The 12,810-nt window shown below is 41.2% G+C and overlaps 1 protein-coding gene across 1 annotated transcript in view; it reads left to right on the forward strand.

Moving 5' to 3' along the window:
- The window catches only part of UBE2Q2 (ubiquitin conjugating enzyme E2 Q2), a 71,900-nt gene that overhangs the window by 27,301 nt on the left and 31,789 nt on the right, over nucleotides 1-12,810 (forward strand). The window contains exon 4 of the mRNA XM_075535252.1: nucleotides 7,901-7,957. Within this exon, the coding sequence (XP_075391367.1) occupies nucleotides 7,901-7,957 (57 nt within the window). The remainder of the gene's footprint in view (nucleotides 1-7,900; nucleotides 7,958-12,810) is intronic.

The raw sequence follows: 12,810 nt of genomic DNA on the forward strand, positions 1-12,810 counted from the left end.
CAGTTAGAACAAGAACAGCAAAATAAACCTCAGCTACCAGAAGAAAATAAATAATAAAGATCATATTTAAAGAAATCAAAGTAGGAAAACAAGAGAATCAAAACAAGAAGTTGAGCTTTGAAAGGATTAACAAAATTGACAAAACACTGACAAACGTAATTTTAACAACAGGGAAACTGCAAATATCATGAGTAAGAAATGAAATGGGTGACATTGGCACACAGCCAACCAATAATAACACAATACTTTAAATTAGAAAACCTATAATAGACACATTCCAAAGAAACATACTATCTACATAAATTAACACAGACTGACATAGAAAACTCGAACAGACCCATAACAAATGAATAGATCAAGTCATTAAAATATCACCACCACCCCAAAAAACAATCCCAGGACCAGAGGTCTTCACTGGGGAATTCAGTGCATTTAGAGAAGAGTTTATATTAATTCTACTCAAACTATTCCAGAAAATAGAAAAGGATGACAAATTCACAAACTCATTTTATGACGTGAGCATATTGTTGTTAGCATAATTAGGCACAGACAGTATAGAAAAATTGTAGACCAATACCGCAGATGCAAAAACAAAATCCTAGCCAGTAGAATGCAACAATAACAAAATCTTGATAAGAAAGATTCATACCAGGTATGCAAGGATCGTTTGATGTTAGTTGATAAAGAAAAAGCATTTCACAAAATCTGACATCCATTCCTGATCAAAGCTCTCAACAAAATAGGAAATGAAGGGAAATTCCTCAACATAATAAAGTCCAGAGAGAGGCTGGCCCCAATCCCAACTAGGTGGACAGCCTCCCCTGCCCCCAGAAGAATTTACTTCAGAGGACAGCACTAAAGCTCCAGCTCATGGAGAGGGACATGTCTGATCACAACACATGGGAGCAAATGAAGGAGAAGGAAGAGAGAGTGGAACGCATCCTGGCCCACCAAGCCTTGAGGATATCACCTCTCAGAGCAGCCAATCCACAGAGAGGACCTTGTGGCTGGCCCCATTATGAGACACAACATCCCACACTGACCCATAGCCCTACAGTGGACAACAATAGAAACACAGTGTGGGAACTGCTCCTGATCTGACCCCACCACACCGAGGCAAAACACTAAGGACCGGCAATAGAACAGCAAGGGGAGCAGAGCAAGGAAGTCCTGAGGGAATACCAGAAATACTTTGGGGCTAGGGCGTGGTACCACTTCAGACTTGACCTGAAAACACCCCTAAAGGTCAGACCTTGAACTATGTAGACGCTTTTTTGGGGGGGGTCATTGGTTTTTTGTTGTTGTTTTGTATTCTTTTGTTGCTTTGTTTTACTCTGTCTTGTTTTTGTGCATATTGTTTTCTCTGCAGATCTATCTAGAGAATATATACGGAGTAAACAATCTGGAGGAGAAGCCAATAGGCCAACGGTTCCAGGGGGAAATGGGAGAAGGGGAGGTGGGGGGAAAAAGTGGTGTTGACCATCTCAGGGACAAGGGAATGACAAATGATCCAAAATTGGTGGCGAGGAGGGTGTAAGAGGCCTGATACAGCTTGATCAAGGGAAATGTAACCGAAAGGAATTACTGAAACCCAAATGAAGGCTGAACGTGATAGTGGGACAAGAGGAAAGTAAAAGGAAATAGAGGAAAGAACCTAGAGGTTGAATTACAGGAATGTACATATGTAAATATATTTTTATATAATGATGGGGGAAATAGATCTATGTGCATATATTTATAGGTTTAGTATTAAGGTTGCAGATGGACTTTGGGCCTCCACTCAAGTACTCCCTCAATGCAAGAACACTTTGGTCTATTAAATTGATATTCCATGATGCTCACCTTCCCAACACAATTGCTGAAGACAAAGCAGGTGCATAAGCAAATGTGGTGAAGAAAGCCAATGGTGCCCAGCTATCAAAAGATATAGTATCTGGGGTCATAAAGGCTTGAAGATAAACAAGCGGCCATCTAGCTGAGAAGCAACAAAGCCCACATGAAAGAAGCACACCAGCCTGTGTGATCACAAAGTGTCGATGGGGTCAGGAATCAGGCATCAAAGAACAAAAAAAATCATATCATTGTGAATGAGGGCAAGTGCAGAATGGGGACCCAAAACCCATCTGTAGCCAACTGGATATCCCCTTACAGAAGGCTTGTGGGGAGGAGACAAGCCAGTCAGGAGTCAGGATGCAGTATAGCACCAATGAAACATACAACTTCCCTCTAGTTCTTTAATGCTTCCACCTCCCCACCCCCGACTATCATGATCCCAATTCTACCTTACAAATCCAGATAGATCAGAGGATGTACATTGGTATAGATAGGAACTGGAAACACAGGAAATCCAGGACAAATGAATCCCTCAGGACCAGTGGTGAGAATGGTGATACCAGGAGTGTGGAGGGAAGGTAGGCTAGAAAGGGGGAGCTGATCACAAGGATGTACATATAACCCCCTACTTGAGGGACGGACAATAGGAAAGTGGGTGAAGGGAAAAGTTGAACAGTGTAAGACATGACAAAATAATTTACAAATGATCAAGAGTTCCTGAGGGAGGAGGGGTGGGGCGGGGAAGGAGGGGAAAATGAGCTGAAAGCAAGGGCTCAAGTAGAAAGCAAATATTTTGAGAATGATGATGGCAACAAATGTGCTTGACACAATGGATATTTGTATGGATTGTGATGAGTTGTATGAGCCCCTAATAAAATGATTAAAAAATAAAAGAAAGAAAGCCAGATACACAACACCAGTGACCATCATCTTTCTAAATGGGGAGAAACTGGAAACAATCCCTTTGCAAATAGGAACCATACACTATCACTATTGTGTTCAATATTATCCTGGAAGTCTTTGCCAGATCTGTTAGACAGCAAAAAGAAGTCAAAGCCATCTAAAAATTTAAAGACCTAAAACCCTTGTTTTCAGATTAAATGTAAGCAGAAAAACAAAACAACAGAAAAAACATGTACAAGGAAAACTGCAAAATTCTATTGCAAGCAACCAAAAGATACCTACCTAAATGGAAGAATGTGCCATTAACATAATCCAATGTTCATGGATAGGAAGACATAACATTGTGAAAATGTCAGTACACCCAAAGCAATCTATAAATAAAATTCTGATCCAGATCCCAGCATTGTTTTGTTTTTTTTGAAAACAAATGAAAAAACTAATTACCAATTTTATGTGGAAAAGAATGCAAACCAGGATAAGCATAAACAAAGTGGTAGTTACATAATTTCATGTCAACTTGAATATGTAAGAATAGATAGATACAACAGTGAAATATGCATAGTTAAAGAAACACCTCAGGACATGGACTTAGAGGACATTAAGCTGAGTGAAGTTCCTCAAACAAAAGCTGTATGAGACTATTGTTAAGAAAAATAAAATAAAAATAAAGGTTTTCATACTAAAAGAAAGAGACTGATGTTTACCAAGGTAGGGTAGAGGAAACTGGCTAGAAGCAGCGGTTCTCAACCTATGGGTTGTTACCCCTTTGGGGGTTGAACGACCCGTTCACAGGGATCGCCTGGTTCATAACAGTAGCAAATGTACAGTGATGAAGTCGCAACAAAAATAATGTTATGGTTGGGGGTCACTACTACATGAGGAACTATCTGAAAGGGTGGTGGCAAGAGGACGGTGGAGAACCCTGGGCTAGAGAGTAGACAAGTGTTAGCTAGGGTAAAGGGGAAGAATAGTATTCCATAAGAGGAAGGAGAGGGAAACAATGGGTGGAGGCGGGTGGGGCAAGTTATTGGGAGATTGGGTGTTTGATTTGTTCAATACAAAAATGATCTGAAATATAAACCCTCATTTAATTCACAAAAATAAAAACAATGTACGACGGCTAGACCCTTAAAACATTTTAGGAGATGAAACCTTGTAATTTCTTGCCTGAGGGTAGCTATTTGTCTTCCTGGGTCCTGCTCCAGAAGCTTGAGTTAGCAGTATGTTTGGGAGGCAGGGCAGTCTTTCCTTCTCTGTGCTTGGTGGATTGAAATCCATAGCCTCTCCAGACTGCTCTGGGATAAATTAGAATAATTATTTCCCTCCCTCTAACCTAGGGCGTTAGCTGCCCCCCCTCCATTGATTACTGTTTCTCCATCTTCTCTCTTCTGATGGCGGAGTTCTCTTTGCTTCTGTTACCTTCTTACTTTTTGGTTATCATTGTATGTTTATACAATGTTCAGTATTCACTGAAATTATAATAGAGCCTTCAGAAAGAGGAGAATGGGAGTTATTTTACATGTAATTTCCCATCATTCTCTGGAATATCTGCAACTTTAACAGTATATTTATCAGACGTATATGTACTTAGCTGTGGATGGCGTGTCATGGATAAACAATAGATGTAGGGTAATGCTGCTTTGGGATTTGTTTCTTTGGATCAGTGTTATGTGTGAAGTTCATTGTAGCTGTGTCTTTTGTTGTTGCTGTTGTATTTGTTCCATTGTTTGTGCGTTATCTTTTATCTATGTGACTTTGTGAGCACTGAGGTTGTTTCCCGTTCTGTTGTTGCTGTGAAAGGCACTACTACTATAACCATTCTTACCCGTATTTCACGGCATGCTGTGGAAGCACATTTTACACCTCCGGCACATACTTAAGAATTAGATTAGTAGAGCGTGAGGGTCAATTTCCTTTTTGACCCATGAGCTATTTAGGAGGCCAAAAATAGCATTTTTCAGGTGGCACCTGCCTAGTTTTATTTTTAAAAAACTATCGTCTGAGATTGTGGCTTGTGCCCTCTTTGCTGCGTTATCAGCAATAGCTTAGCGGTAACCATTGGTGCAGCTGCTGCCCTTGCGCATTGCTGTTTGTTGGTGGTAGGTCGGTATGCGTTCCCTCCCTACAGGAGCTTTTTTCCTGCTCTGTGAGGTCCATCCCTGAGTGAGCTGCTTTTTCCCAGACTGGGGGTGTGGGTGCCTAGAGAGGGACTGTTCCTTGGATGTCCACTGTGAGCTGTACCGTCTGGTCCACAAGTTCCGGCGCCTGTTCTGTGCCCGACACTTCAGTGCTGAGGAGCGAGTCGTGAACACAGATGGAACCCCTGGCCCTGTGGCACTGGAGACAGAATTCTGAGATAGCAATTGTCTCTCCGTGGTTCTTTACTGTTTTTATTCTGATATAATTTATTCTTATAGGTGGAAAGTCAATGCTTGTCAGTAGCTTTTTCTTTCTGTAAGTTTTTATGGTTTTTTCTTTGTGATGTATATGGTTTTCCCCCATATTCATTTGCATCATTCAGAGCTACTCAATATTCTGAAATCTTTATCGGCAACGATTTCTTTTTAAATTCCTTATTCATCCTTTGGGTAAACATTAGACAACTATTGTATCTCTATATTCCTATCCTCTATGCCACTTAACATATCTTAATATATGCCACTCTGTATAGCTCCACTTTCTCTACATTCCCAAGGAAAAGACAAAGTTTGGCCTTTTTTTAAAGCATAAATATATTATTGTTTAGTTAAGTCCATTGTGCTCATTGGTTCATGTCCTGAGTCATTTTTGTTGGTATTTGTGTGTCGTGGGTGTGGTTGGGGGTGTTGTGCAGTAGGTAAAAAGAGCCTCGTTTTTCTTTTCCAAACTTTGTCTTTTGCGTAGTAATCTGCTTTTGTTTTGTCAACGCTGTCTCCTCACAGTGATTACTGGAGTTTTTTTTTTAATCATTTTATTGGGCGTTCGTACAATTCTTATCACAATCCATACATCCATCCTTTGTGTCAAGAACATATGTTCATTTGTTGCCATCATCATTCTCAAAACATTTGCCTTCTACTTGAACCCTTAATATATGCTGCCCATTTTCCCCCTCCTTCCCCACTCCCTCCCCACTCCCCCCCACGCCATGAACCCTTCATCATTCATATATTATTACTATATTGTCATATATTACACTGTCTGACGTCTCCCCCTGCCGATTACTGCAGTTTCCAATTAGATTTTTTTGTTTTATTTCTTTAGATAAGCTTTAGGTTACGTGTTCTACTGGTTCATCTTGGTTTCTTTGTTTTCTATTACAGATTGTCTTCAGGTATTTTGGCAGTCCTTGGTTATCTGCTTGTTTATTGATGAGGGGTGTACTGTTGACCAGTATTGGTTGATTGGGGTGTCCCCAGCAATTGTGAAAGCTATTCTTTCCTGTTGTGGCTCCTCTTGGCTGGTTGGTAGCCCTATGCTCTGCCTGTGGCATGTGGATGGGCATATGTTAGCAGGACACCTGATACCTCCAGCTGCCCTTCTAATTTCTGAGGAAGCAGAAAAGAAAGTGTACTGAAGTACCTTTTAAAAATCATAGCATTTATTTGGTCTGGTTCTGACCCCCGCAGTAAGAGCTCATTAAAAGAGACCTTTGATAGGAGAGTGATCCTTACCATATGTAGTTGGGGGAACTGCAACAGAGGGTGGGGCAGGCTCGTTTCTCCAGTGCTGTGATGGCCTTAAGGAGCCCAGGTGGCGTAATGGTTTCCATGTTGGTCAGCAGTCTGACTCCACCAGCCACTCTGCAGGAGGACGATGAGGCTCTCTACTCCTGTGGAATTGCCAAGCCTCGGAAACCCACAGGGCCAGTTCTGTTTTGTCCTATAGGGTCACTATTCTTACAAGTCTTTGGTTATGTTTATGGTGTTTTCGAGTCAAGGTAGGTCTTTAACTGAACTTATTTCAGGATTTCACAACCCTAACTGGCTTTGAGACCTCAACGTTCACATTTTTAAAATGAAGGACTCGGACTGAATCACTGATCACAGACCCTCCAGCGAGTTAGAATCACCCAGCATAGCTTTTAAAAAGCATATACTCTGGGCTGGGTTGTCTCCGTCGTGAATAAACCCAAGCATGTGTGGGGGCCTTAGTCTGTTCATTAAGGAAGAGACTGTTGGCGGAATGCAGTGTAGAGCAATGAAGAAGGGATGAGCCACTACATTTTGGGAACTTGCTTACTTTCCTCTCAGTTCTAGGAGGTAAGTAGCAAGTTCTGAAGAGCTGCAGATTTAAAACAAAAATAATGTTCTGCATGGTTATGTATCTCTTCCACGTCCTGCAGACTTCTCGGCTCACTCCTTCAGAACAGGTACACCCTCTGCTATAAAGGTGGCCGTATGAGTTCTAGGAGCTGAGAGCAGATCCCCAGACGCTGGTGGATGCTGCTGACTTGATCTCTGCCGCTTAGTTTCTTGACCTCTGTGGTCTTCTCAGTGCTCACCAAGGCCTTCTGGAACAGCACTCCGGCCCAAGAAACCTGCCTTTCTGAACTCTTCCTTCCATAAGCAGCTGTGGAGCCTCTGGAATCTCATCAGATCCATGTATGAATGGTTGGCAAATTGTGTCTTGCCAAGAAGTGTTCTGTGGTAAATACATGTTTATAAAAGCATTTTAGTGAAGTGGTGGTCATCTTATATTATTTAATTGTGTAGCATTTTATAAATATCTATCCCTTTATAGCCCCTTTGGCTTCTGAAGATACTAGAGAGTTGAATTTATAAAAGGATTCAGGTTCTTCTGACTTTCAAAGGGAAGATATTTTAAGGAATCAGTGGGTGTGGTATTTATTTTAAACTAAAGGAGTCACAGCTTACGCATATAACTATAACTATGTATATATAAAACACTCTTCCTACTTTAAATTAGGTTATTTTACACATTCCAGTTCTGCTGTATATTTGAGTGATTGCTTTCGTTTCTTTCCAAGACGTTAAGTTGGCTTGTCCAGAGTTAAGTTTCTATTTGTTAGAGCAGAGCTGGACACAGCAATGAGTGTGGAAGCTCTGTTAGTGGACCTTTATCTTCATATTCCACAACCCTAACTGGCCCGAGGCCTCTGGCCAACTATCATGTGTACCTATGTGTTCTGTATAGCCCTGGTTAAATTCTTTCTCCATTTCAGAATGGGACAACAGAAGAAGTTACCTCAGAGGAGGAGGAGGAAGAAGAGATGGCTGAAGTAGGTATCTTATGTACAAGTAACATTTTACAAATGCTTTTATAAATAAGTTTGGAACATTTGGGTAATCCTCTAATCTTGGATAAAGCAGTGTCAATGTAGAATAATGAACAGAATAATACAATCCCATTGTATGTGGAATTGAATATAATTTATAAAATCTGGCTTTATGTCTAACTACTGGTATTTTTTTTTTAGTAAATTGCTTATCGGACGGCCTTGGAATTGAATAAATTAAGGGCGCTTAACACTCTTTAACACTAAAATTATATGTACATTTAATACTATTTAATAATAATAAAATAACCTCTATATGGTTATTTTTTAGGAAGAGGAAACTACAGTTTGAACACTACTGTGTGGGGGCCAGTCTGACCTCCTCCAGCTCCCAAGGTGGACAGGGGTCAGACATGCCTTCGCGCTTCGCCTTTCTTAGCCTTAATGTGATACCAACTGATGCCAATATGCCCCTCCCATAGTGCGCTCTGCTTTTCAGCTGGGTTCAGTAATTCGTTGCAATGGCCACACAGAACTGGAAGACGGTGTTCACAGTAGTGGAGTTTTAGTAGGGAAGTTGATAGCTTACCATTCAGGTAAGAAATGCTTAAGATACAGTTTCTTCTCTGGTGCTCAAGGCAGGCTTATGTCTAGCCCTGGACCTCTCGGCCTGGTCTTTGTCCTGCTCAGGTAATGCTACAGAGGTCTTTTTGGGCTGTCAATGAGTGCCCAAAGAACGTACCATTCTGCTGTAGCCCTTAAGCTGGAGGCACTCGGCTCCAGTCCATGGGTCAGTAAAACCTACTCCCTCAATTAAGAGCCTAGAGGCTTTCACTCCACAAGATAGCATCCTACTCCCGAAATACTGGACTTTACTTGCCCTGTGGTCTGGGAAGTCCACGGTCTGGCCCACGCTCTGGCTCCTGGTTCTCTTGCTGCTGCTCGTCCTGGCATCACCACTCTTCTGCATCAAGGAGGCTTTTAGGGCACAGGGATCATGCTCCGCTCCTGGCTCTTCTCTTTTCCTGTAGTGAGACCTGCTTCCAAGACGATGTGTTCTGTACCCAGCAGGCTGGCAGTCACAGCTCATCCTGTTCACTGCCACTCACAATTACCATTGTTTTCCCCAACCTTCTCTTACCCTGACCCATAGGAAAGGGCTGTTTGGTGGAAGTTTTGGAGAGAATGGCTAGAAAAGCCACCTTAAATAATTCAATGCCTTGCAGTGAATATGAGAACATTTCAGGGACGACCTTCTTTTTGTGCCAATAACGCATACCTTATACCAAAACTATTTTGCTTAATTTCCTCATTTCTTTCTACACATTATATGTGTGGTCATGCTATTTACTTGGCCATGTTATTTTAGGAAAAACAAATTTTTAAATACTGGTATAGGCGCTAACAATCTAAATACCATTTTAGAGGTTTATGGAAGTTTTGCATTTAAATTGAAACTACAGAATGAAATTCTGTCTCTTCCTTAACCAGATTAAAAGTATGAATTTCATGGTCTTTATTTCAAATCTTTTTTATTTTTTTTTAGAGTTATTCCTATCCTGGTTATTCCTCTTATTTCTTGATTTGGAATTTTAATATAAAATACACATCTCAGGCCTGAAGAAATAGTTAAGATTTTTTTGGGGGGGTGGGTGGGAGAATCTGGGTGTGAAGGAATTGTTTATCTGTTTTAAATGACTTTGGGGTGATTGTTTGCTTTTAATATTTTCATGGAACTTAATGTAATAAACTGCATGAACACATTTCATTTAAGCCTTTTCTATAGGTCCCTAGTGCTGCCAAATAAATATGGTACTTGGCTATAAAGAGTTGATATACTTGAACCCCCTTCCCATGCTGTGCCCCTCAGATGATAAACAGGAGATGGCAGCATTGAGGGAAATCTACAAAGGGTTGCTATGTGTTGGGACTGACTCGGCGATAGTGAGTTTGAGAAAGGTAGGCGACTAGGTTTCAGAGAGGGTAGATTTGGGCAGGTGAAGAGACAATATTCCAGGCTACTAAAACAGTATGGTGGGACAGGTCTTATTTGAGGGCATTGTTTGCTACCACTTGGGATAGGAAAGTTAGTGCACTGGGGTCCTGGGAAGCTAGTTTAGCTGGAAAAAGCAGATAACTCAGTGAGAGACAAACACATTTGCCTTTGGTGTGACTGTTTCTAAGAAGACCGAAAGCAGACAAGAGTGTACTGAGAGTATTGTTTTAGATGATAATGATAAAGTCTGTGCAGGACGTGCTGACTCACAACGGCGTGGAAAAGTCATGTGGACAAATGTGGCTGAAGTTGAAGGTGAAGGAGGAAGAAATAATGTACACATTAGGCGTTTGTGAGAACTCTGAAGAAATGAATGTAAAATAGAATGTGAAGCAGAAAGGAACGTGGGGTGGGGACAACTGGGAAGTCTAGAGTCATGAGCAGAAAGGAATGGAATAGGTTTTCAAGAGATGGCACGCTAAGAAAAAGCTAATGGAATTGAGGTAGGTGGTCTTTCATCTGAGTGCCATAGCAGACGGTGCTGGTGGCGGTGGCCTCCCTCAGGTTGGTTCCTATTCATAGCGACCCCGTGTACAAAAAATGAAGCACTGCCCAGGCCTGTGCTGTACTAGCAATTGTTACATTTGAGCCTCGTGGTGCAGCCACTGTGTCAACTGATGTTGTCAAGGAGCTTCCTCCTTTTTTTTACCTTTTTAATTTTCATTTTTTATACTACTTTTATGTACATCGTACATTCCAATTTATCCATTCATTTACAGTCCGTTCAATCCCATCAGGTGGGTTATATAATCATCAATGCTATCAGCTCCCCTTATCCCCTCCTCGCTTTACCTTTTTTATTAAGTGAAGGTAGGAAGTACATAAACTGTTAGAAATTTTGGCAGTTTCTGGCAAGTAAAATAATTGAAAAAGAGTGATTTTTAAACTATAGATTTGTGGTGTTTACGAGCAGATGATGTGGGAAAGAAAGGCGCAGAATGATGTGCAGACTAAAGTGTTGGTGCACCACCATAGGCTCTTATTTGAAACCTCCTTTTACCCTCATTGTAAAGGTAGTAGGTGTTCACTATGGAAAACGTGAAAAAGATGGGAAATGCTAAGAAAATATCTCTAAAGATAACAACTGTCAACTTTCACTGTCATTCTCCCTAGTCTTTTTGTTTGCTATGCTGACTTTGGCCTAATTGAGAATTCAGTTTCTTATTTTCTATTTTTTTTTAAGTTTTATTGAAATTCATTGATACAGAAATACTTACAGTATGACCACCTAGTATTCCATGGAATTAATTGCCGTTCTGTCTTTGAACATGCGGCTTATTTGTTTTTACCATTATAAAGGATAAATAGGCATCCTTATGCTTAAATCTGTGTCTATATTTTATTTATTTAAAAAATTAAATTCATTTTATTGGCTAATATGGAGAAACTTGAACAAAGATTTTTTTTAAATCACTTTATCAGGGGCTTGTACAACTCTTATCACAATCCATGCATACTTCAATTGTGTAAAGCGCATTTGTACATTCATTGCCCTCATCATTCTCAAAACATTTGCTCTCCATTTAAGCCCCTGGCATCAGCTCCTCATTTTCCCCCTCACTCAAGAACCCTTGATAATTTATGAATTATTATTTTGTCATATCTTACACTGTCCATCATCTCCCTCCACCCACTTTTCTGTTGTCCATCCCCCAGGGAGAGGTTATATGTAGATCCTTGTAATCAGTTCCCCCTCTCTAACCCACCCTCCCTCGACCGTCCTGGTATCCCCACTCTCACCACTGGTACTGAAGGGGTCATCCATCCTGGATTCCCTGTGTTTCCAGTTCCTGTCTGTACCAGTGTACATCCTCTGGTCTAGCCAGATTTGTAAGGTAGAATTGGGATCATGATAGTGGGTGGGGAGGAAGCATTTAGGAACTAGAGGAAAGTTGTATGTTTCATTGTTGCTACACTATACCCTGACTGACTTGTCTCCTCCCTGCGACCCTTCCATAAGGGGATGTCCAGTTGCCTACGGATGGGCTGTGGTTCTCCACTCCACTCTTCCCTTTATTCACAATGGTATGATTGTTCTGATGATGCCTGGTAACTCATCCTTTCAGCACCTCGTGATCACACAGGCTGGTGTGCTTCTTCCATGTGGGCTTTGTTGCTTCTGAGCTGGATGGCCACTTGTTTACCTTCTAGCCTTTAAGACCCCAGATGCTATAGCTTTTGATAGCTGGGCACCATCAGCTTTCTTCACCACATTTGCTTATGCACCTGCTTTGTCTTCAGTGATGCTCATACAACTCTTACACAATCCATACATCCATCTGTTGTGTCAAGCACATTTGTACATTTGTTGCCATCGTCATCCTCAAAACATTTGCTTTCTGCTTGAGCCCTTGGCGTCAGCGCCTCAGAACAAAGAATTTACAATGGGGTATCACAGATTTTGACAAGACCCCTCCCCTTTTAAAGTAATAATGAATTTTATATGAGCATTTTACTGTGGTTTGGATGAAAGTTTACAGAACACATTCATTTGCCAACCAGCAGTTTATAGGCCTGGTTTAAGACATTACTTATAGCCCCGCAGTGTGGCAGAATGCTTCTCACTTCTTCGAGTTCCTTGTTTCCATTCCTTTCCTGCCCTTCTTGCCTTCTGAACTTTGTTTTTGGAAAAATGTTGCCCTGTTGGTCTCCTATCACTGATTGAGCCAAGAATCTCACTCCTCACTGGTGTTACTTGAGTGTCATCGGAATGTCTTGTTGTTTGACTAGGAAAAGATCCTCAGAGTTGGGTTGAGTTCCACGTTGGCAGGCTGTCTCAGGGCCATAGTCTCAGGATGCC

Source organism: Tenrec ecaudatus, chromosome 17 (genome assembly GCF_050624435.1).
Source record: "Tenrec ecaudatus isolate mTenEca1 chromosome 17, mTenEca1.hap1, whole genome shotgun sequence".
NCBI lineage: Eukaryota > Metazoa > Chordata > Mammalia > Afrosoricida > Tenrecidae > Tenrec > Tenrec ecaudatus.